Consider the following 24,656-nt stretch of genomic DNA (forward strand, 5'->3'; position numbering starts at 1 on the left):
TCCTGCAGAGCAGATGATATTATTACCTTCCTTAAAAGCATGGCTCATAATATGTCTATTTAGAGAATGTCTGTATATCTTGGTTCTATAGTTTAGCCTGAAATTAATAAATTCTGATGGTAGATTGTTGAACAGTGTATTCTCCGAGGACAAGCAGGCTGCTTGTTCTCACTGATGGGTGACGTCCACGGCAGCCCCTCCAATCGGAAACTTCTCTAGCAAAGTCCTTTGCTAGTCCTCGCGCGCCCGCGCGCACCGCGCATGCGCGGCCGTCTTCCCGCCCGAAACTGGCTCGAGCCGGCCAGTCTTCTTTCGTCCGCACTCGGTACGGCTGTGTTTTTGTCGTGTCGAGCCCCGGAGAGTCGACCTCGCGCGTCCGTTTTAAAATAGACGTGTTTTTTTTTTCTTCGGAAAAGTTCTAAATTTGTTCGGGAAGTGCTCCAGAAACCCCCTTGGGTTTCGTTTGCCCCTTCCCGTGTTTCCAGTTTTTGCCCCGGTAAGTTTTCTTTCGTCGTCGGGGTAGGCCTCTTTTCGGCCTCGGTCGAGATTTTTCTCCCTTAAAGTTTTGGTGCTCCAAATTCGTCATTTCGGATTTTGATTTCGCCGGCGTGATTTTTCCGCCCATGACATCGAAGCCTTCCAGCGGCTTCAAGAAGTGCACCCAGTGCGCCCGGGTAATCTCGCTCACTGATAGGCACTCTTCGTGTCTTCAGTGTCTGGGGGCCGAGCACCGTCCTCAGAACTGTAGTCTGTGTTCCCTGTTACAAAGGCGGACTCAGGTAGCGAGATTGGCCCAGTGGAACGTTTTGTTCTCGGGCTCTTCGTCGGCATCGGCACCGGGGTCATCGTGTGCATCGACGTCATCAGCGTCCAGACCTTCATCCTTGGCCGCCAGTGCATCGAGTGCATCGAGGCATCGGCCCTCTGCATCGGCGCCGAGACATCGGATAGCTGCATCGACTTCGGTGGTCCGGGACCTCGTCTCCTGATGTCGTCGGACGGTGGTGCATCGGGTGGAGTGCAGGTGAGGGCTGTCCATTCCCCTGCTGGTGGCGGTGAGCCTTCGGGTGGGTCTCCCCCTACCCTGAGGGCTCCTGCGGTACAGCCCCCCCGGGATCGACCTGCTTCGACCTCGGCCCTGAGGAAGCGACGGATGGATTCTACGTCCTCCTCGTCGGTGCCGGGGAGCTCCGGTGACATGCTTCGGAAGAAGTCGAAGAAGCATCGACACCGGTCTCCTCCCCGCGTCGGCACCGAGAGCTCTGGGTCGCCGAGGGAGTCGGCACCCAGCAGGCATCGGCACCGAGAGGACCGCTCACCCTCTGTTCAGGAGGTGTCGATGCGCTCCACTCTGGACAGCCCGGACCAGCCTCCACGCCCGGAACAGGTTCTGACGTCGACGCCTGCATTGACCTCCCTGCCTTTCTCTGCAGCCGCTCTGAACGAGAGCCTCCGGGCCGTTCTCACAGAGATTCTGGGAGAGCTGTTGCGCCCTACCCCTCCGGTACCGGCGGTGCTTGCGCCTCCGGTACCGTCGAGCGTGGCGCCGGCTGGCCCATCGCCCGGGGTGAGGTCCCCGACGTTGGTACCGCGTGCGGTGCCGACTGCGGCCACCTCCCAGGAGGGCTCCCCGACTACGTTGGCGGAGGGAGCTTCGCCGATGCGGGCAAGGGAGTCTACCTCTCGACGCCCCCATCGTGGACGTGGCTCCACGGAGTCGAGCCGGGCGAGGTTGCAGACACAGGTCCGTGAACTTGTGTCTGACACCGAGGGTGAGGCCTTGTGGGAAGAAGAAGAAGACCCCAGATATTTCTCTGACGAGGAGTCTGAGGGTCTTCCTTCCGATCCCACTCCCTCTCCTGAAAGACAGCTTTCTCCTCCCGAGAGTCTGTCTTTTGCTTCCTTTGTCCGGGAGATGTCTACGGCCATCCCCTTCCCGGTGGTTGTGGAGGACGAGCCCAGGGCTGAAATGTTTGAGCTCCTGGACTATCCTTCTCCACCTAAGGAAGCGTCCACTGTTCCCTTGCACCATGTCCTGAAAAAGACATTGCTTGCGAACTGGACCAAGCCATTAAGTAATCCCCACATTCCCAAGAAGATCGAGTCCCAGTACCGGATCCATGGGGACCCAGAGCTGATGCGCACTCAGTTGCCTCACGACTCTGGAGTTGTGGATCTGGCCCTAAAGAAGGCTAAGAGTTCTAGGGAGCATGCTTCGGCGCCCCCGGGCAAAGACTCTAGAACCTTAGACTCCTTTGGGAGGAAGGCCATAGAGATGCTCGTGGCCAAAATCCAGTCTTACCAGCTCTACACGAGCATACACATGCGGAACAATGTGCGGCAGTTGGCGGGCTTGGTTGATGCTCTCCCCCCTGAGCAAGCCAAGCCTTTTCAGGAGGTGGTCAGGCAGCTGAAGGCGTGCAGAAAATTCCTGGCCAGAGGGGTGTATGACACCTTTGATGTTGCGTCCAGGGCCGCTGCTCAAGGTGTGGTGATGCGCAGGCTCTCATGGCTGCGTGCCTCCGACCTGGAAAATAGACTCCAGCAGCGGATTGCGGACTCGCCTTGCCGTGCGGACAATATTTTTGGAGAGAAAGTCGAGCAGGTGGTAGAGCATCTCCACCAGCGGGATACCGCATTCGACAAGTTCTCCCGCCGGCAGCCTTCAGCATCTACCTCTACAGGTAGAAGATTTTTTGGGGGAAGGAGGACTGTTCCCTACTCTTCTGGCAAGCGTAGGTACAACCCTCCTTCTCGACAGCCTGCGGCCCAGGCTAAGCCCCAGCGCGCTCGCTCTCGTCAGCAGCGTGCGCCTCAGCAAGGCCCCGCGGCTCCCCAGCAAAAGCAAGGGGCGAGCTTTTGACTGGCTCCAGCAGAGCATAGCCGACATCCAAGTGTCAGTGCCGGACGACCTGCCGGTCGGGGGGAGGTTGAAAGCTTTTCACCAAAGGTGGCCTCTCATAACCTCCGATCAGTGGGTTCTGCAAATAGTCCGGCAAGGATACACCCTCAATTTGGCCTCAAAACCTCCAAATTGTCCACCGGGAGCTCAATCCTACAGCTTCCAGCACAAGCAGGTACTTGCAGAGGAACTCTCCGCCCTTCTCAGCGCCAATGCGGTCGAGCCCGTGCCATCCGGGCAAGAAGGGCTGGGATTCTATTCCAGGTACTTCCTTGTGGAAAAGAAAACAGGGGGGATGCGTCCCATCCTAGACCTAAGGGCCCTGAACAAATATCTCGTAAAAGAAAAGTTCAGGATGCTTTCCCTGGGCACCCTTCTCCCCATGATTCAGCAAAACAATTGGCTATGCTCTCTGGACTTGAAGGATGCCTACACACACATCCCGATACTGCCAGCTCACAGACAGTATCTGCGATTTCAGTTGGGCACACGCCACTTCCAGTACTGTGTGCTACCCTTTGGGCTCGCCTCTGCGCCCAGGGTGTTCACAAAGTGCCTAGCTGTAGTAGCAGCGGCACTTCGCAGGCTGGGGGTGCACGTGTTCCCATATCTCGACGATTGGCTGGTGAAGAACACATCCGAGGCAGGAGCCCTGCAGTCCATGCAGATGACTATTCGCCTCCTGGAGCTACTGGGGTTTGTGATAAATTATCCAAAGTCCCATCTTCTCCCAGTACAGAAACTCGAATTCATAGGAGCCCTGCTGGATTCTCGGACGGCTCGCGCCTATCTCCCAGAGACGAGGGCCAACAACTTGTTGTCCCTCGTCTCGCGGGTGCGAGCGTCCCAGCAGATCACAGCTCGGCAGATGTTGAGATTGCTGGGCCACATGGCCTCCACAGTTCATGTGACTCCCATGGCCCGTCTTCACATGAGATCTGCTCAATGGACCCTAGCCTCTCAGTGGTATCAGGCTGCTGGGGGTCTAGAAGACGTGATCCACCTGTCCACGAGTTTTCTCGAATCCCTGTATTGGTGGACAATCTGGTCCAATTTGACTCTGGGACGTCCTTTCCAAATTCCTCAGCCACAAAAAGTGCTGACAACGGATGCGTCTCTCCTGGGATGGGGAGCTCATGTCGATGGGCTTCACACCCAAGGAAGCTGGTCCCTCCAGGAACGCGGTCTACAGTTCAATCTCCTGGAGTTGCGAGCGATCTGGAACGCTCTGAAGGCTTTCAGAGATCGGCTGTCCCATCAAATTATCCAAATTCAGACAGACAACCAGGTTGCCATGTACTATGTCAACAAGCAGGGGGGCACCGGATCTCGCCCCCTGTGTCAGGAAGCCGTCAGCATGTGGCTCTGGGCTCGCCGTCTCGGCATGGTGCTCCAAGCCACATATCTGGCAGGCGTAAACAACAGTCTGGCCGACAGACTGAGCAGGATTATGCAACCTCACGAGTGGTCGCTCAACTCCAGAGTGGTGCGCCAGATCTTCCAAGCGTGGGGCACCCCCTTGGTGGATCTCTTCGCATCTCGAGTGAACCACAAAGTCCCTCAGTTCTGTTCCAGGCTTCAGGCCCCCGGCAGACTGGCATCGGATGCCTTCCTCCTGGATTGGGGGGAGGGCCTGCTGTATGCTTATCCTCCCATTCCTCTGGTGGGGAAGACTTTGTTGAAACTCAAACAAGACCGAGGCACCATGATTCTGATTGCTCCTTTTTGGCCGCGTCAGATCTGGTTCCCCCTTCTTCTGGAGTTATCCTCAGAAGAACCGTGGAGATTGGAGTGTTTTCCGACCCTCATCACGCAGGACGAAGGGGCTCTTCTGCATCCCAGCCTCCGGTCCCTGGCTCTCACGGCCTGGATGTTGAGAGCGTAGACTTTGCCTCTTTGGGTCTGTCAGAGGGTGTCTCCCGCGTCTTGCTTGCTTCCAGGAAAGATTCCACTAAGAGGAGTTACTTCTTTCTGTGGAGGAGGTTTGCCGTCTGGTGTGACAGCAAGGCCCTAGCTCCTCGCTCTTGTCCTACACAGACCCTGCTTGAATACCTTCTGCACTTGTCTGAGTCTGGTCTCAAGACCAACTCTGTAAGAGTTCACCTTAGCGCAATCAGTGCATACCATTACCATGTGGAAGGTAAGCCGATCTCAGGACAGCCTTTAGTTGTTCGCTTCATGAGAGGTTTGCTTTTGTCAAAGCCCCCTGTCAAGCCTCCTACAGTGTCATGGGATCTCAATGTCGTTCTCACCCAGCTGATGAAACCTCCTTTTGAGCCACTGAATTCCTGCCATCTGAAGTACTTGACCTGGAAGGTCATTTTCTTGGTGGCAGTTACTTCAGCTCGTAGAGTCAGTGAGCTTCAGGCCCTGGTAGCCCAGGCCCCTTACACCAAATTTCATCATAACAGAGTAGTCCTCCGCACTCACCCAAAGTTCCTGCCAAAGGTCGTGTCGGAGTTCCATCTGAACCAGTCAATTGTCTTGCCAACATTCTTTCCCCGTCCTCATTCCTGCCCTGCTGAACGTCAGCTGCACACATTGGACTGCAAGAGAGCATTGGCCTTCTACCTGGAGCGGACACAGCCCCACAGACAGTCCGCCCAATTGTTTGTTTCTTTTGATCCCAATAGGAGGGGAGTGGCTGTAGGGAAACGCACCATATCCAATTGGCTAGCAGATTGCATTTCCTTCACTTACGCCCAGGCGGGGCTGGCTCTTGAGGGTCATGTCACGGCTCATAATGTTAGAGCCATGGCTGCGTCGGTAGCCCACTTGAAGTCAGCCTCCATGGAAGAAATTTGCAAAGCTGCGACGTGGTCATCTGTCCACACATTCACATCTCATTACTGCCTACAGCAGGATACCCGATGCGACAGTCGGTTCGGGCAGTCAGTTCTTCAGAACCTGTTTGGGCTTTAGGATCCAACTCCACCCCCCGAGGGCCCTGTTTGTTCTGTTCCAGGCTGCACTCTCAGTTAGTTGGTAAATTTTTTAGGTCAATCTCAGTTATGTCCTCGCCGTTGCGAGGCCCAATTGACCATGGTTGTTGTTTTGAGTGAGCCTGGGGGCTAGGGATACCCCATCAGTGAGAACAAGCAGCCTGCTTGTCCTCGGAGAAAGCGAATGCTACATACCTGTAGAAGGTATTCTCCGAGGACAGCAGGCTGATTGTTCTCACAAACCCGCCCGCCTCCCCTTTGGAGTTGTGTCTTCCCTTGAAGTATATTGTCTTGCTACATACTGGACTGGCCGGCTCGAGCCGGTTTCGGGCGGGAAGACGGCCGCGCATGCGCGCGAGGACTAGCAAAGGACTTTGCTAGAGAAGTTTCCGATTGGAGGGGCTGCCGTGGACGTCACCCATCAGTGAGAACAATCAGCCTGCTGTCCTCGGAGAATACCTTCTACAGGTATGTAGCATTCGCTTTTCCTTACATTACTCAAAGTTTTTACAGTACTTCTTGTGAAGGGCTGTTTTATTACAGGGGCTATTATTTTGCTGGTGACAAATTGTTCATTTTTAAAGGAGAATAACCTGCATGGAGTGGCAGGTGTGGCTCTGACTGCCGTGTTGGGCAGACTGGATAGACTGTGCAGGTCTTTATCTACCTTGGTGTATTGTGTTACTATGTATATGCAGACAGAGGTCCAGAGACAAATTGGGTAGGATGATAGTTTTCTAAACCAGAAGAGGGATGGATCAAGTTCCATTTACATAGTAGCATAGTAGATGACGGCAGAAAAAGACCTGCATGGTCCATCCAGTCTGCCCAAGAAGATAAAGTCCTATGTGCTACTTTTTTATTTGTACTGTCCTCTTCAGGGCACAGACCGTATAAGTCTGGCCAGCCCTATCCCCGCCTTCCAACCACCAACCCCGCCTCCCACCACCAGCTCTGGCACAGACTGTATAAGTCTGCCCAGCACTATCCTCGCCTCCCAACTACCAGTCCCGCCTCCCGCCACCAGCTCTGGCACAGACCGTATAAGTCTGCCCAGCACTTCATCTTCACTCAGAAGGCCAAAAAGGTTCCACTCATATTTGTGGCAGACTTAAATCAGAAGCCACTGGAGGCACCTGAAATGACCTGTGTTTTTAACAGGCACACAGTCAGGAGCTTCTCTCATTTCTTGCTTAGTGCAGCTCCAAGTGCTGGGTGGCACAGCACATGAAAAGAGAAGAGAAACAGGGACGAGTTTTGCATACCAGATTGCTCTGCCACTTAGATCTCGAGTATATGCTGTAGGCGATTCCAGTGAAGAATACCTCTACCCTGGGAGCATGCTCAACTTTTTACTTGTATATTCAGTCTGTATGTAGTGTAATGCATTTCTGTAATTTGTCATTTGAATGTATCATAATGTATACTCATACACCGCTTTGGACCCACAGAGGAATTAGCGGTGAACAAATGACGGATTAGATTAGATTAGCCTGGGAGCAAATTTACCGGCACCTGCCCTACCAGAGACAGCTGAAAGCTAAAACCTGGGGGCCTGCTCAACCAGATGCTGGAGCCCCAGGAACACACTTACCAGCACCTATTATGCGAGAAGCTGCCGATCCAAACCCTGGAAGCCTGCCTAACCAAAGGCTGGAGACTTGGGAGCACACGTACCAGTTCTACTGTACCTAGGAATATAAACAACAGTACCTGATCTACTAGAGGTAACCAAAGGTCAAATCCTGGGAGCCTGCTCAATCACCTACCTATAGTTTTTCCTACCAAAAGCAGCATAAGGCTGAGTACTGCTTTAGTGGCGTCCATGGCCCTTGGAACATATTTATCAGCCCTTGCTCTACCAGAGGAATTAATCCAAAGACTGTTGCCCTAGGAACCTGTTAAACTGTGAGAATTAGCTAGCAGACTATTTCTCTGTGAACTAGGAATCCTGCTGTACAACAGGGAATCAGCCTACAGACTGTTCCATCAGGGTAACATGGCCCTAAGACACTGTCCTGGGGTCTAAGCAGTCCTACTGCATCAGTCTACTTGTTTGCACCGTCTGCCAGAGACAGAACAATACGGAAGAACTATAAGGGGAATGAAGTCAGCTCTTCTCACTGTCTCCGTTTGCTGGCAGGGAACAGTAGGAAATATTTTTTACCTCAATGAATAGTTAAGCTCTGGAACTCTTTGCTGGAGGATGTAGTAACAGCGGTTAGTGTACCTGGGTTTAAAAAAAGGTTTGGAAAAGCTCCTAGAGGAAAAGTTCATAGTCTGCTATTGAGACACATACTAATGAGACTGCTTGCCCTGGGATTGGTAGCATGGAATGTTGCTACTATTTGTGTTTCTGCCAGGTACTTGTGACCTGGATTGATCACTGTTGTAAACAGGATACTGGGCTAGATGGACCATTGGTCTGACCCAGTATGGCTATTCTTATGTTCTTAAGCAGGACATTGTTTCTCACATCTCCCAAAAGACTCCAAGGTCCTAGCATCTCACCCTGGGAGTGTTAAGGCATGAGTCCTAAAACTCTTAGCTCTCTTGAGAGCAGATTTGACCACCATAGGTTTGTGGGGAATCTGAGCCTTCTGAAATCTGGAAGCCTTCTGGACTATACATGGAGTCCACCTTCCTAGGAATTGGCTGCACAGAGAGAGAAGTCTCTCAATTTTTCATCTGTGCCTGCTGCAGGATGTCATGCTTGGGCACTATAACAGCCATCTTAGAGGGATCCAATAATTGAGGATGTCTAAAATAGCAACATTGGGCTCATCCTTGACATCCAAATGAAATGGAATTGCCCTAGCAATTTCCTTCAAAAATCCAATAAAGGGAAGAGCCCCTCTAGTGAGGTCTTTCTTCTTTCCTAAGGTGGGGAGGAATCTGAAGGCAGAGCAAAGTAGGCCTCCTTCAGACCTCCTCTGGTTCTACATCAGACACCCAGAAATGGTCGGAGTCGGACTCAGCATAGAACTCTTCTGGAGAGAGTGGAGTCCGTGTCTGCCTCGGTTGACTAGACGGATGTCTAGGCTCAGGGCATGAACGCCAAGGGGCAGGTCCTGACCTGGACATTGAGTGAGCTTCTTTCCCTGATGAGCTGGAGAGGAGTACTGCCTTAGTGGAGCGCATGATCTGGTGCGGGAGGTACTGGTGCTGGGGCCGCTTGATAACAGTGATCATAATATGATCGGATTTGATATTAGCTTTGAAGTAAGTATACATAGGAAATCAAATACATTAGTGTTTAACTTTAAAAAAGGAGACTATGATAAAATGAGAAGAACGGTGAAATAAAAAACAGGAGCAGCTGCGAGGGTCAAAAATTCACATCAGGCATGGATGCTGTTCAAAAACACCATCCTGGAAGCCCAGGCCGAATATATTCCGCGAATTAAAAAAGGAGGACGGTAGACCAAACGACAGCCGGTGTGGTTAAAAAGTGAGGTGAAGGAAGCTATTAGAGCTAAAAGAAAATCCTTCAGAAAATGGAAGAAGGAACCGACTGAAAATAATAAGAAATGGCATAAGGCATATCAAGTCAAATGCAAAGCGCTGATAAGGAAGGCTAAGAGGGACTTTGAAAAAAAGATTGCGTTGGAGGCAAAAACACATAATAAAATTTTTTTTAGGTATATTAAAAGCAGGAAGCCGGCAAAAGAATCAGTTGGACCGCTAGATGACCGAGGGGTAAAAGGGGCGATCAGGGAAGACAAAGCCGTAGCTGAGAGATTAAATTAATTCTTTGCTTCGGTCTTCACCGAGGAAGATTTGGGTGGGATACCGGTGCCAGAAATGGTATTCGAATCTGACGAGTCAGAGAAACTTAATGAATTCTCTGTAAACCTGGAGGATGTAATGGGGCAGTTCTGCAAACTGAAGAGTAGCAAATCTCTTGGACAGGATTGTATTCATCCCAGAGTACTGATAAAACTGAAAAATGAGCTTGCAGAGCTATTGTTAGTAATATGTAATTTATCCTTAAAATCGAGTGTGGTACCAGAAGATTGGAGGGTGGCCAATGTAACGTGGATTTTTAAAAAAGGTTCCAGAGGAGATCTGGGGAAATTATAGACCGGTGAGTCTGACGTCAGTACCGGGCAAAATGGTAGAGACTTATTAAGAACAAAATTACAGAGCATATTCAAAAGCATGGATTAATGAAACAAAGTCAACATGGATTTAGTGAAGGGAAATCTTGCCTCACCAATCTACTACATTTCTTTGAATGGGTGAACAAACATGTGGATAAAGGTGAGCCGGTTGATATTGTGTATCTGGATTTTCAGAAGGCGTTTGACAAAGTACCTCATGAAAGACTCCAGAGGAAATTGGAGAGTCATGGGATAGGAGGTAGTGTTTTATTATGGATTAAAAACTGGTTAAAAGATAGAAAACAGAGAGTAGGGTTAAATGGTCAGTATTCTCAATGGAGAAGGGTAGTTAGTGGAGTTCCCCAGGGGTCTGTGCTGGGACTGCTGTTTTTTAACATATTTATAAATGACCTAGAGATGGGAGTAACTAGAGAGGTAATTAAATTTGCTGATGACACAAAGTTATTCAAAGTTGTTAAATCGCGGGAGGATTGTGAAGGATTACTAGAGGACCTTACGAGACTGGGCGTCTGAATGACAGATGACGTTTAATGTGAGCAAGTGCAAAGTGATGCATGTGGGAAAGCAGAACCCGAATTATAGCTACATCATGCAAGGTTCCACATTAGGAGTCACGGACCAAGAAAGGGATCTAGGTGTCGTCGTTGATGATATGTTGAAACCTTCTGCTCAGTGTGCTGCTGCGGCTAAGAAAGCAAATGGAATGTTGGGTATTATTAGGAAAGGAATGGAAAACAAAAATGAGGATGTTATAATGCCTTTGTATTGCTCCATGGTGCGACCACACCTCGAATATTGTGTTCAATTCTGGTCGCTGCATCTCAAAAAGATATAGTGGAATTAGAAAAGGTGCAGAGAAGGGCGACGAAAATGATAAAGGGGATGGGATGACTTCCCTATGAGGAAAGGTTAAAGCGGCTAGGGCTCTTCAGCTTGGAGAAAAGGCGGCTGAGGGGAGATATGATAGAGGTCTATAAAATAATGAGTGGAGTTGAACGGGTAGATGTGAAGCGTCCGTTTATGCTTTCCAAAAATACTAGGACTAGGGGGCATGCGATGAAACTACAATGTAGTAACTTTAAAAGGAATCGGAGAAAATGTTTCTTAACTTGTATTTAAACTCTGGAATTCATTGCCAGAGAATATGGTAAAGGCGGTTAGCTTAGCGGAGTTTTAAAAAGGTTTGGACGGCTTCCTAAAGGAAAAGTCCATAGACCATTATTAAATGGACTTGGAGAAAATCCACTATTTCTGGGATAAGCAGTATAAAATATTTTATACTTTTTTGGGATCTTGCAAGGTATTTGTGACCTGGATTGGCCACTGTTGGGAACAGGATGCTGGGCTTGATGGACCTTTGGTCTTTCCCAGTATGGCAATACTTATGTACTTATGACACTGGCCACCTTCTAGCAACTGATGTCAACACACAGGCGACAGAGAAAGCGTGGACCTCCAGGATCAGCTGGTGACGGCATCGATGCTCTCATAGCCTTGGCATCATGCCAGGCCAAGATCCATACCAACTCCTTCTGTAGCAGGGCCTGGAACCATTCCTCAGAGGCAAGCATTGGCAAAGGTGGGGCTGGTGTCAGTTCAGGGATAGCCTCTGATGTTGTCAATGTTGAATCGGAAAGCTGATCCCGGCAGTCAGGACACTGGTGCATTGGCACGACTCCATGGAAGAGAAGTGACTCTCACAGCACCAACGCTTCTCAGGTATCGGGGGTGACGATGACCTGGGGTTCTTATGTTTCGAAGGGGATCAATGTCAGTGCTTCGCAACCTTTGCTTGACGCGCATTAGGGTCCCTCAGTATCAACAAGGACAACGTTGAATCCAGCGTGTTCTCAGTGACAGGCTGATGCTGACCAGCCCAAAGGGACCCTATCAGTGCTTGATGTCGGGGCAGAGGGAGACCTCCTTGATGCCAGTGCACTTTCAGTGTCGAATGCAGCTCCTCCAGCCATGGGAGTCAATACCAATGTCAATGTATCCGTCTTAGAAGTGCCAAAAAGTTTCTTGCAAAGGGCCTCTCTGTTCCTTTGAGTCTTTTACTGCATTTTAAAACAGAGAACACAATTAGAGACCTCATGATCAGGGCCTAGGCACAACAGACACCAAGTATGGGGGGGTCAATCCCAGAGTGACTCTGTTGCACCTACAGCACCACTTGACACGACTGGGAATTTTATGAGACATCAAGGAGAAAATAGCCGATGCAAAATTAAACGGCTCAGTTATGAAAGATGAAAAAATCTTTTCACAAAATATAGAAAAATTCCCCAACCAGTGTTTGGGCCGCAGGAGCTGTGAAATAATGAAGAAAATACTAAAATTAACTAAGGGGCAAGAGAGAACAATGAAAAATAGAAAGAAAAAGGAAAAATATATAACATAACATAATGTAACACTTTAGTTCTTATAGACTACAAATTACCCATTCAGTTCCATGCAGTTAACAATTAAAGAAGGCTGGGACAATTCAAAAATTACAACAAAAAACCTAAACTAAAAATTTATCATACTTATGTAAAATAAAATCAAAATTTGGATAGCAGATGCTCTCAAAATAGAATAGGAAACGCAGTTTATGAGGAGCGCTCATGAGACACGACGTCTCTGCTCTGCTAAAACATGAAGACTGTTAGTCTTGTGTGCTCACGTTGGGAGGGAAGGCACTCACGCATGTACAGTGGATGCTGCCAAAGGCTTCTTAAAGCTATATAATGCTGGGTAGTGTCTACACCGGGCTCTGTCGGATGATGTCATCCAAATGTTAGAAATAATTGCGTGCTGTCTGCTACAGGTGAGTAACTTTACTATATAGTTGTTAATCTGGATTAACTTGCTGCCTAATAATACAGCCTATGTGTATTATGAGAACAATATACTTTTAGTCAGAATCTGCCCCCTGAGCTATTCAGTTTGCATACACATTTGGATGGGTTGCTCCAGACACAGGAACCACTTTCAGCTTGGGAGTTACACCTGTGTAGCTGATTACATTCAGCTTGTTGACAGAGAAGCAGAGTTGCTTACCAGGTATTTTCTGTAGACAGTGGGATTGATCACACAATCTATCTCACTTCCCTAAGAGCTGATTCTAAGCTGTAAATTAACTGGGGAAACTGGTGCATGTGGGAGAGACCACCATAATCAAAACTTTAGTTCTATTCTTTGGGAGAGCTGTTGCATTCTGGTGCCAATGAATGTATGTCCAATTAGTTCTGCTGTCTACCAAGAACAGTTGCTGCAGTTAAGCAACTTTGCTTTCAACGACAATATATCACAAACTCCAAGGTCTCTCCCTAATAATATCCAAGTCCACTGTTGGGTGTGTGTTACTGGGAACAAAAGTTTTGGTGAGAAGCTCAGCAGGCAATTTATACTGTATACTGCCAGAGTGGGAAATTCTTCTATTTCTTTCAAATTCTGGAAGTGTGGAAAAGTATATACCTTTTATTTGAAAAATATAATTTAAGCCTTGTATGTGATCATAGCTCTATAAAATTATGGAACTTTGAGTGAAAATGTTTAAATTGTGTCTCTGTATTCTGTCCTTACTAATTGTATATCCTTTAAAAATTCTGATTGGCAGGTTCTTGGGTAGTAATGTACGTGTAATTCCAGTTAACAACACAGCTGCCATTGTTCAGCTTATGCTAACTATAGCCAAGGTAGGCCTGGTTTGTTTATCTAAATGTAAATTTCCATCATGCATTCTGCAATATCTAGACAGTTAAAATAAAAATACATCATACAGTTATTTATATGCCCCTCTTACTCAGTTCTACTTAAATAATCTAAAATAGTAAAAAGATGTCAGAAAAAGCCATGAATACCAATGTGTTATAATTTACATAATTTTTCCCATTTTTAATTGTAAAAAGGTAATTAATTCCACAGTTTTGGTCCATAATAGGAGTAATTTTGTATGGGATTTTTCATGTGTAAAGCCTTTTATAAAATTACCCCAGGGGTTGCACATATAGAGACAAAAAGGTGCATATTTTTACATGACCTCTCATGTAAACTTGTTTGGGATGGGGTAGTGGTTTTCTTGCATTAGTAGTAGAGCTTCTTTGCTTAGTGGTTTATTTTCTAGCTAATTAGGAGTCTTTGAGGGTTTATCAGTGTTTTTGCACAACAGATTCTATTACTGTGTACCTTTTCCAGTTTCTGTTAATTAAGACGAGTCTGCGCAGAAAAGGCACAAAAGCCGAGTGAGTCAAAGGAAGGGTGAGAGAATGAGGAAAGTGATGTTTTTCCAGTGCCCTGGGCACCTCACTAGTGAATAGAATGTTTTAATCAAGAAACATTTACACTACTTTCTTCCTGTCTGTACATGAGACATAAGATGCCATGTTGGGTCAGACCATAAGTACATAAGTACATAAGTAGTGCCATACTGGGAAAGACCAAAGGTCCATCTAGCCCAGCATCCTGTCACCGACAGTGGCCAATCCAGGTCAAGGGCACCTGGCACGCTCCCCAAACGTAAAAACATTCCAGACAAGTTATACCTAAAAATGCGGAATTTTTCCAAGTCCATTTAATAGCGGTCTATGGACTTGTCCTTTAGGAATCTATCTAACCCCTTTTTAAACTCCGTCAAGCTAACCGCCCGTACCACGTTCTCCGGAAACGAATTCCAGAGTCTAATTACACGTTGGGTGAAGAAAAATTTTCTCCGATTCGTTTTAAATTTACCACACTGTAGCTTCAACTCATGCCCTCTAGTCCTAGTATTTTTGGATAGCGTGAACAGTCGCTTCACATCCACCCGATCCATTCCACTCATTATTTTATACACTTCTATCATATCTCCCCTCAGCCGTCTCTTCTCCAAAGGACCATCAACCCAGACACTGGCCAGTTCAGCTCACTAGGAAATATCTGGCAGATTTATCTACCAAAGATGAATGGGAGCATTCCAAGATCCACTTGGCTAATAAGATGTTTTGTTTTTTATTCTTTTATTAGTTCCAAAAATTATTACTATTATCACATTAGTGTCAGAATACAGTTTTTAAAACTGACAGTAAGATGAAATGAAACAAAATAGTGAAGAGCAAGTAGGAAAAGTATGCAGAAATTCTTTCCAATCCCCTATGTATTCATATGTGTGTTAAAGAAGTTTGGCATAGGGCAGTTTGCAGGGTTGTGTAGCTGTTGGGTAAGTAGTTTTGGGGGTAGAGACGCTTGTGGGGGTGAGGCAGTTGCAGGGGTGGTTTTGGGTTGTGGGGCAGTTTGCAGGGTAGGGGGGCCATAGCAGTGGGTAGTTTTGGGGGTGGGGCAGTTTTTAGGATTGTGGGGCAACTGCAGTGGGGGTTGTGCTTGGGGAAGGAATGGCTGTAGTGATAGTTTGTGAGGTTAGGGCAGTTTTCAGGGTGGTGGGTTAGCTGTGGGGGTAGAGGGGTTGGATAGTGTGGCAGGGGTGTTTCAGGGTCATGGGGCAGTTGCAGTGGGGGTTGTGTTTGGGGAAACTGTGGGAACCTATTTTGGGGGGTTGGGGCAGTTTGCAGGGATAATTTTCAGGGTGGCGTGCTGGGCAGCTTCAGTAGTAGTTGTGGGGGGTGATTTATAGGGGTGACGGCAATTGTGGAGACTAGATTTTGGTGGCAGTTTGAGGAGTGGAGGGTGAGTCAGTTTACATGGTGGTAGGGCATATGTGGGGGTTAACTGGAGCATGGAGCAGTTTGTAGCTGACATTTAAAAGAGAAACTAACATAGTAGATGACAGAAGAAAAGGACAATCAGCCTACCCCATGACTTTCTCCGCTCTGACAAGGATACATCCTGATTGCCTGCAAGATATCTCACCACCTACACAGTCCTTTCTTCCTTCATACTCTATGATCTTGAATAGAGAAGAATACAAAATCCCATCTTAGTTCCTTCTCACATACCACTTTTCTCATGTCAGACCATAAGACTCTGTAATAACGTAGGGGTTCTTTTACTAAGGTGCGCTGAAAAATGGCCTGCAGTAGTGTAGACGCGTGTTTTGGACGTGCGCAGAATTATTTTTTAGCACACCTACAAAAATGGCTTTTTAATTTTTTTGCTGAAAATTAAAATTGCAGCACGTCCATTTTGGGTCTGAGACCTTACCACAAGCCATTGACCTAGTGGTAAGGTCTCACATGATAACCGGGCGGTAATGATCTATGTGCGTCAAATTCCACAAGTCAGAAAATAAAAAATATTTTTCAGACACGTGTAGCGGACACACACTAAAATTGAAATTACTGTAAGGGCCACACGGTAACCGGGTGGTAACTCCAATTTGGCGTGCGTTGGGCATGCATAGGCACCTACGCGGCTTAGTAAAAGGGCCCCGAAAATAGCTAGCAGTACCAGCATGCATAGGCCAGACGTTCAAACTCTTAGGTGCTTTGTGTCTGCCAGATAAATCCCTCAGCTACATTAGTACCTACCTTTTCATAAGACTTTCTAGTTGTTATAGCACTTGGAACCTTCAAGACAGACCTTGCTTCTAGTTTAATTCTATCATCAAAGTCTGATCTAAATTAGTATCCTTAATATTCAGCCTTATCCATGCTTTGCAGTGTACCAGACAGCTACGGTAGCACCTGTTTTTCTGTTCGGACTTTTTAAGTTAGTACTCCCAGCCTGCCAAATAAACCCAGTTGCAAGCTGATTCTTCCCTTGTAGTGTTAAATCCTAGTGAAAACATGAACTACCATTTTAATATTACTTTTGAGTGTTGGAGCTGCTAGAATGAATAACATTATTAAATCAGTCTAGCACACTGCTATAAGCACCTTAGCAACCCAGACCCACTTTCATCTTATTTTTAATTTGTTTTAACCTTTATTTCTCAAAGAAAATAAGGAAGTGCCATACTGAGTCAGACCAAAGGTTCATCACATCCAATATCCTGTTTCAAACTTTGGCCAATCCAGGTCACAAGTACTTGACAGGATCCCAGTAGGTAGATATTATTCCATGCTGCTTATTCCCATGGTGGTTTGTGCACTTCTCCTCAAGGTCCAAACCTTTTTTAACTTTATATTTATTAGGATTTAAAATTATGTATCCAAGACAGTCATATTGGAAACATTTTCCAAATGCAACACAATTATTCAAGGAAATATTTAACACTATCAATATATGGGAAAATTTAGACCACTAACCTATAGGGAGACCCACAGAAATATTTCAGAGAAGAAACAAAAATCACACAAAAAAAGAAAGGAATATAGAACGGGCATTGAGTTCAAATCTAATATTTCAGTCGTATTATCTATACAGATGGAACCAAGGCCACTTTCCTAAATCTAATAAATGTTTGCAACTGAGAGGGGTCAAAGAAAACATGAAGCATCCTTAAACTGAGCTTTGAACTTACATGAAAAGGGAAGCAAACATTTTGTACCTGAAGAGAGCTCCTGCTTTAATACCAGGAGTTGCTTTTCTTTCTTGTGTCTTTCTAGAAATATCTGGATAAATCTACACCTTGGACCCCAAAAATTCAGAGTCCATATGATGAAAGTAAAAGCGCATAACTTAGGGGTCCTTTTACTAAGGTGCGCTGAAAAATGGCCTGCGCTGTTGTAGACACATGTATTGGATGCGTGCAGGTCTATTTTTCAGTGCACCTGCAAAAAAGGCCTTTTTTTTTCCAGCCGAAAATGGACGTGCGGCAAAATGAAAATTGGTGCACGTCCATTTTGGGCCTGAGACCTTACCGCCACCCATTCACTTAGCGGTAAAGTCTCACACGTTAACCAGGCAGTAATCGTCAGCGAGCATATGGACGGTGCACATAGTGGACGCGTGTAAAAAATGAAATTACCGCCAGCCATGCAGTAGCCAGGCGGCAGTTCTGAATTGGCATCTACACAGCTTAGTAAAAGGGCCCCCTTAGTCTCTATTCTGTGCAAATACAAATGACAATTCAGGCAGATCTTTTGGCCACAAGCTGTGTCTAGAAGATTCTTGTATGTCTTCAAGTGAGCCTTCAGATATTTCAAGCTCACCCCCATCTTTTTTTGATGAAGCATATTTATTTACTCAATTTTTTTAACCTGTCTTTTTGAGAATGCTCAGAACGGGTTACAGTAGTTACACTCATAATAATAAAACATAAAACAACACTTAATACAAACTGTGAAAAAATTAATTTCAAATTGACAGAAAGCAATTCAGTGTAACAGCTCCTCAGAATAAATTCTAACAATCTTCTAGAAGTAAGTTTTTACAGCCTTTCCAAAACCCAATAAATCATCAATAGATCTTATCGTGAAAGGCAGCCTATTCCATAACCAAATCAAAAAAGTTGAGTAAACTCATTCTCGCACACATTCTAATAAGAAAGCTCTAGCTGAGGGCAAAACAAAACGTCTCTCACTCTGGGAGCAAAGCAGTCGCTTAGGGGCTTCTTTTACAGAGCAGCAGTAAGCCCAATGTGGGCTTACTACTTGCTGTTTTGGGACTGCCACCAGCAGTAGTACCACTCCAAGCGTGCGCCATTTCTGAGGGAAAAAGGAAAACCCCCAGAAATGGCTTGTGCAGCAGTAACCCGGCAGTAATTGGGCATTGCCGCGTGCTGCCCAGTTATCACCGGGTTAACAAGAGAGCCCTTATTGCCACCTCAGTGGGTGGAGGTAAGGGCTCCCCTTCACGTGGCCATGCAGTAAAAGAACTCTTAAACCTTAAAATACCCTGAATGTCAATACCAACAGCGTTTGTGGACAGGTAGCCAATGCAATACAGAATAGGTGAACTATGGTCTTGAAAGCCTACATTTTAAAAATCTAGCAGCCGCATTTTGAACCCGTTGGAGTCACTTCACACTCCTTTTAGGCAACTCCATAAACAATATGTTGCAATAATCAGTATGTGAAATTACATAAGCATAAAGCAATTGGGCAAAATCAGACTCTGTAAAATAACTTTGAATGTTATGTAATTAGTGCAAGTAATAGGAGGAGGTCAAAAGCATTGAGAAATAAGGCTATCTACCACTACTACTATTTAGCATTTCTATAGCGCTACAAGGTGTACGCAGCGCTGCACAAACATAGAAGACAGTCCCTGCTCAAAGAGCTTACAATCTAATAGACAAAAAATAAAGTAAGCAAATCAAATCAATTAATGTGTACAGGAAGGAGGAGAGGAGGGTAGGTGGAGGCGAGTGGTTACAAGTGGTTACGAGTCAAAAGTTAAATCTACATCGAACAAGATTCTCACGCTACGTATGTGAACTTTTGCTACTATAGTCCCCGCCCAAACGATAGAAGGACGAGGATACTGACAGTTATTTCTTCATATCCACAAAAATTGTCTTTGCATTCAACTTTAACTTATGCAATACCATCCAATTCTTAATTTTAATTAGACAATCCTGCAGTTTCTCTAACTGAGCCTCCCGAGCTAAGCCCAATGGGAGATACAGTTGGATATCAGCAAATAAATATGAATCCCATATTTTATTGAGATATCAATAACTCAATGTACATATAGATTAAAAAGCAATGGACACAACAAGGCTCCTTTTGGTATACCATATTTCAAAAACGGTGGAGTGGAAAGTTCTGACAACACACATCCTCTGAGTCCTATTCTCTAAGAATAACTGAAATCAAAGTAGCGCAACATGACAAATCCCAATTTCCCTTAGTCTAACCAATAAATTTGAATGGTCAATTATATCAAAAGCAGCACTTAAGTCCAGTAAAACCAATGAAAGGTCAATCCTTTTATTTAAATATTTCCAACAATCATCAACAATATCCACTAAAGCAGTTTCTGTACTGTGAAACTTTCTAAAACCGGACAAAAGAGCATTCTGCTTCTACACAAAGTCAAGCAATTGGGTAAAAACTACTTTCTCTAAAACTTTAGATAAAAATGGCAAATTAGAAACTGGCCTAAAATTACTCAGCTGACTCGCATCTAATGTAGCTTTCTTCAGTATAGGATGAAACACTGCAGTTTTCCAAATCTTAGGAACCACTCCTAACCTCAAAGACTCATTAATCAATGGTAAAACTGACTTTGGTACAACATCTTTTACATTCATTAATAAAGATGACGGACAGGGATCAAAAATTGAAGCTGATGGTCACAAAGAGACAGCCAACTTTTCTAACTCTTCAAACGAAACAGAATGAAATTGACTCAAGATATTATGCTCGTGTCTCACCTGCACACAGGGATCTCATTGATCTACTACTAGATTCCCTGTATTAACAGATTGCATCCCAATATCTAAAGTAGAGTGAATTTGCTCAATCTTTTCATTAAAAAAAAAAACAGATAAAACTTAACAACTCAGTTACGTTAGGTGTTTTCAATAACAGCTGAGAAAAATACTCTTTTTTTCTCATGGATAGCTCATCTATATTCATCAGAAAATTTCTTCCAAATTCTTCTATCATCAGTAGTCTGAGATTTACAGCAAATCCTCTCCGCCCCTCTCACCTCTTTTTAAAGCTCTAAGATTTTCATTGAACCATGGAGAGAAGTTGTGAGAGTTAGATTTAGCCTTCTTTTCAGAAGCCAAACATTTATATAATTGTTGAACCCTGAATATTCCAAGAGTCAAGGGAGACAAGTTTAAGCCTTTTTTAAACCCAGTTACACAAACAACTTTTACTACATCCTCCAGCAACAAATTTCAAGTTTAAGTTTCACCGTGGAGGATAATTCTATTATGGTCACAACCCTTTCAGGGAAAATTATTTGCTGATGTTGGCTCCTTAGTATTTTACTACACAGCATTATAACATGATCCCTTTTCTAGAACTTTCTTCCCTTAACAGTTTGCTGATTAGGCATTATTAGAATCATTCAGGTATTTCATTAAAACTAAAATTTAAAGAATATAGTGTTACAAGTGCATGCTTTTATAGCTAGGACATATCTATAAACAGAAATAAAAAACAAAAAATGCTCCAATTTCCAATTATTTGATATTGCTAATGTTATGTTACCATCATAAAAATGATATATTATTGTTTTTTATCCCTCTTTACATCTGTTGCATTTTAAGCTGAATTCTAATTTTTGACTGCTTGCATGGTGTAGATATTTTGCTATTCGCCCACTCAGCTAAACAACACTTACATAATACCAACCAGCAGTGACTAGATTTATAATTAGATTTATAATATATTCTTCAATGTGTTTATCAAAATTATTATTCCATATAGCTAAGTGAGAGCACCGGTTTTCCAAAGAAGTTGTGTAGTTTTTAAAATTCCATTTCACAAATCAGTGGTATATATTTAATTCCATGATTAAAGTGCTGCTCTGTAATTGTTTCTTTTTTTTTTTAAGGCAACATGCAAATTACACGTTGACAGTATTCGTGACAGAATATTAATGGCAAAATCTCATATCATAGAACAGAGTCCTGTCTGGAAAACACTTCATAATATTTATTTTGATTTTGTATTAAAGTAATCCTAGCAAGAACTTTTCTGGAAAACATTTGAAACTTTAAAAATATGCAAATCAGCAATGTTGTTTGTTTAGTATTTGCTATACTTGTGAAGATGTGTATCATTATTTAAATATATTTCTTAAACTGATGCATTCCAAATAGTTAGATGGCATTAGCAATAATTTTGTGTAGCAAATGATGAAAAATGTTAATACTAAAGTGGATCTGTAAAGTAATTTCTTTAAATATTTACATTTTATGAAAACTGTATTTAGCTGTTTATAAAAAAAAGACATTTCATTTTAATTAATTGAAATGACAGTAGATTGACTGACACTAAAACTTCAGATACTTTGGCTATATAGATATCAGTGACAACTATGTGAGCTATAATTGATACACTGTGCTTTCACAAGAATGACTTTGACTATCCCAGACACCTAGAATCTCTATTCTTCTAATGGCTGCTAAAGAGGAGAATTAAAAGTACAGAGGGTTATAGTCCTGCTATCATCTCCTTGTGCTTTGCAAAAGTAATATTTTGTCCTATTATTGATATTGCATTTACCCGGACTCAGTAAGCTGCGGTGGAGTGATATTGAATAGCTCCATATTGGGAGAAGCTTCTATCCTTTTTCACTCATATACCACCTGGTGGAACGGTCCAGCCTTGGGAAGGGTAAAGAAAAATTAAAGTATGAAAAATATATCCCAAGAGTGCAGACTCTCAGATACAAATCTTAGAGCCAAGATACCCACTGCTATATCTTTGCAGACAGCAGCCATATCAATGTGGAGGAAAGAGAGAAAGTATGTTGACATTGGGTACAAAATTATTAAAATGGAGTCAGGAAGGGATTTTAAGTCCAATTCTTTCTTCCACCAAATGGTAACATTGGTAGAAACTGTTATGGCAAGGTGTGTAATACAGTAAGTTAAATTGGGGACTCTCCGTATACAGCAGAAACAATTCTGTATTTTAAAATAAAGTGAAGTGCTACTAATGTCTTGTTTGTAATAGATTTATTATCTTAGAGAATACTGTACAGTACACAAATTTGGTATTATATAGAGTTATACCATATACAAATTTGCATAAATGTCAGGTTGCAAACAGCAGGTCTCTTTACATTTTGTTACATGCAGATTAAGGTTATTTTTATTTCCAATCTTTACATAAATGCAATTTGTACAGAAACCAAAGTGAATGGTGAAACTAATCTATCCATAAAACTACAACAGAAATTGTGTTATTCTGGTAAATAATAAACAATATCAAGCCCCACAAATCAAATGCAGGAACAAACCAACAAAGCAGGATGATGTTTGAGGAGCAGCCATCTAACATCCATTTAAATATATGAACCTGAGCTCAAAGATGCTTTGCTAAACTCAATAGCACAACACATGACATTTGTAATAATTTATAGCTCTAAAATGATCAGTTCTGTACTAAATGTAGAGAACAACTATGACACTTAAGCTAAATATCTTGATTTGACCCAATTTGTTCCTCTGTCATAGCTTTTCCTTTCACTTCGATGAGCTCTTCTACTCGGGCCAGAACACTTTCTATTAAATCAAATGTAAAAAGAGCTGACTGTAGAACCTGAAATGCCAAGAAAAGATGTTATGACATTTTGTTTTCCTTTAGTCAGCATTATATGCAGTTTTCATTTCAAGTCAAAACAGATGTGTCAAAAAACATTTCAATATCTTGGGGGGGGGGGGGGGGGGGGGGGGGAGGAGGAAGAAAACACAGTGAAATCACACCTGAAGCTGCATTTCAGGAGTCATGTTTGGTAGCGTCTTCCCACCAGCTGTTATGGTGCAGATTGTTTTATTGTTGTGGGATTCTGCAAATGGAAAACAGCAGATTATGAGGCTGCTTGAAAATTCTGACCCAGTTAATTTGGATTTAGCTCATGCCGTATCAGTGTTCCTTTCTAACAATTAATTGTTTGGAAAAGCTGGAATATTAGAGACCTATAGCTCTTTCTGATTTATTCCTGAGGGGAGAGAGTGTAAAAATGTTGAAAATTGCTCCTGCTTAGCTAACACCAACTATTATGTTCAAAGTAAATCAGTGAGAGGCTGTACTGATATATATCAAAAGCCCACATAATGTAGCATAAACTGAAGACTAGACTCAACACTCCATTGGGAGCTGCGGACTTTTGCCTTACACCAAGGAGTTTCATTATGTAGCCAGACTAGGAGAAAGGAGAGAGCCCTGGATCACTGGGTATGAAGGCTCATGAGATTGTAGCCAGTGGAGGCCTGTTTTTTTCTGACAGAGCTGGAAGCATAATTGAGCAAGAGGAAATTGCATAATCAAAAATGATGAAATATCAACTGGGTTGGTGTTAAGGGGCACAAAATTGCAGCTTTTACCAGAGCATTCATAGCCATTATCTTTCATCTACTACTACTACTATCTAACATTTCTAAAGCGCTACTAGGGTTACGCAGCGCATCTCTGCTTATGCATATCCAGATTCTTTTCAGCTAATACTGGGGAATTATTATAGAACTATAAAAAGCACTAATTTCTTATGTTTACAAATAGGTAGAATAATAAGCAAGTTTTCTGTACCTTCCACCACACAGAATGAATGAAAATATGATGCTTTGTAAACAACGTTTTTGTTTGTTCTTCATTCAACTGGCCGAACTAGACAGACTGCTATGCATAATATATGGTGCTGTCATACAGTGGTGTACCAAGGGAGGGGCGGTCCACCCCGGGTGCACGCCAATGGGGGGGTGCTGCGCGCCGGTCAGCTTCGTTCGTTTCCATGCTCCCTCTGCCCCGGAACAGGAAGTAACCTGTTCTGGGGCAGAGGGAGCATGGAAACAAACAAAGCTGACCGGCACGCGGCACCCCCCCCCCCCCCAGCGGCGTGCATCCCGGGGGGGGGGGGGGTCCTTTCGCTGGGGGGGGGGGTTGCGCTGCACCGGGGGGGGGGGGCGCATCGGCGATCTGCCCCGGGTGTCAGCCCCCCTAGGAACGCCACTGCTGTCATATAACACTACACTGCAGTTAGAAAGGAAAGTAAAGGTCATTTTCTCTATTTTATTGGACTTTTTTCTGGCTGCTAAGGGATTAAAGTGCAGTTGGAAATGTAGATATGACTTTATGGCAAGCACTACCCTACAACTAGAAAGGAAAATAGCTATCATAGTGCCTTTTCCCACCTAATTGTGTACACTATTATAAAAATTGTTCCATATTCTCCAAGGAAGAATTGTTGCTTACGAGAGTAATT

The 24,656-nt window shown here is 44.4% G+C and overlaps 2 protein-coding genes across 6 annotated transcripts in view; one reads left to right on the forward strand and one right to left on the reverse strand.

Moving 5' to 3' along the window:
• The window catches only part of C6H1orf146 (chromosome 6 C1orf146 homolog), a 35,571-nt gene extending 13,215 nt beyond the window's left edge, over positions 1–22,356 (forward strand). The window contains exons 4-5 of the mRNA XM_030205682.1: positions 13,570–13,648; positions 21,282–22,356. Coding sequence (XP_030061542.1) covers positions 13,570–13,648; positions 21,282–21,407 — 205 coding nt within the window. The 3' untranslated portion in view covers positions 21,408–22,356. The remainder of the gene's footprint in view (positions 1–13,569; positions 13,649–21,281) is intronic.
• A 47-nt stretch (positions 22,357–22,403) lies between these two features.
• Positions 22,404–24,656, reverse strand: part of GLMN (glomulin, FKBP associated protein) — a 73,724-nt gene continuing 71,471 nt past the window's right edge. For all 5 annotated transcript variants that reach the window (XM_030205376.1, XM_030205372.1, XM_030205377.1 and 2 more), the window contains 2 exons: positions 23,161–23,243; positions 22,404–22,996 (listed from right to left, as the gene is read on the reverse strand). In XM_030205376.1, coding sequence (XP_030061236.1) covers positions 22,871–22,996; positions 23,161–23,243 — 209 coding nt within the window. In that variant the 3' untranslated portion in view covers positions 22,404–22,870. The remainder of the gene's footprint in view (positions 22,997–23,160; positions 23,244–24,656) is intronic.

The sequence above is a fragment of the Microcaecilia unicolor genome, chromosome 6 (assembly GCF_901765095.1).
Source record: "Microcaecilia unicolor chromosome 6, aMicUni1.1, whole genome shotgun sequence".
NCBI classification, from domain to species: domain Eukaryota; kingdom Metazoa; phylum Chordata; class Amphibia; order Gymnophiona; family Siphonopidae; genus Microcaecilia; species Microcaecilia unicolor.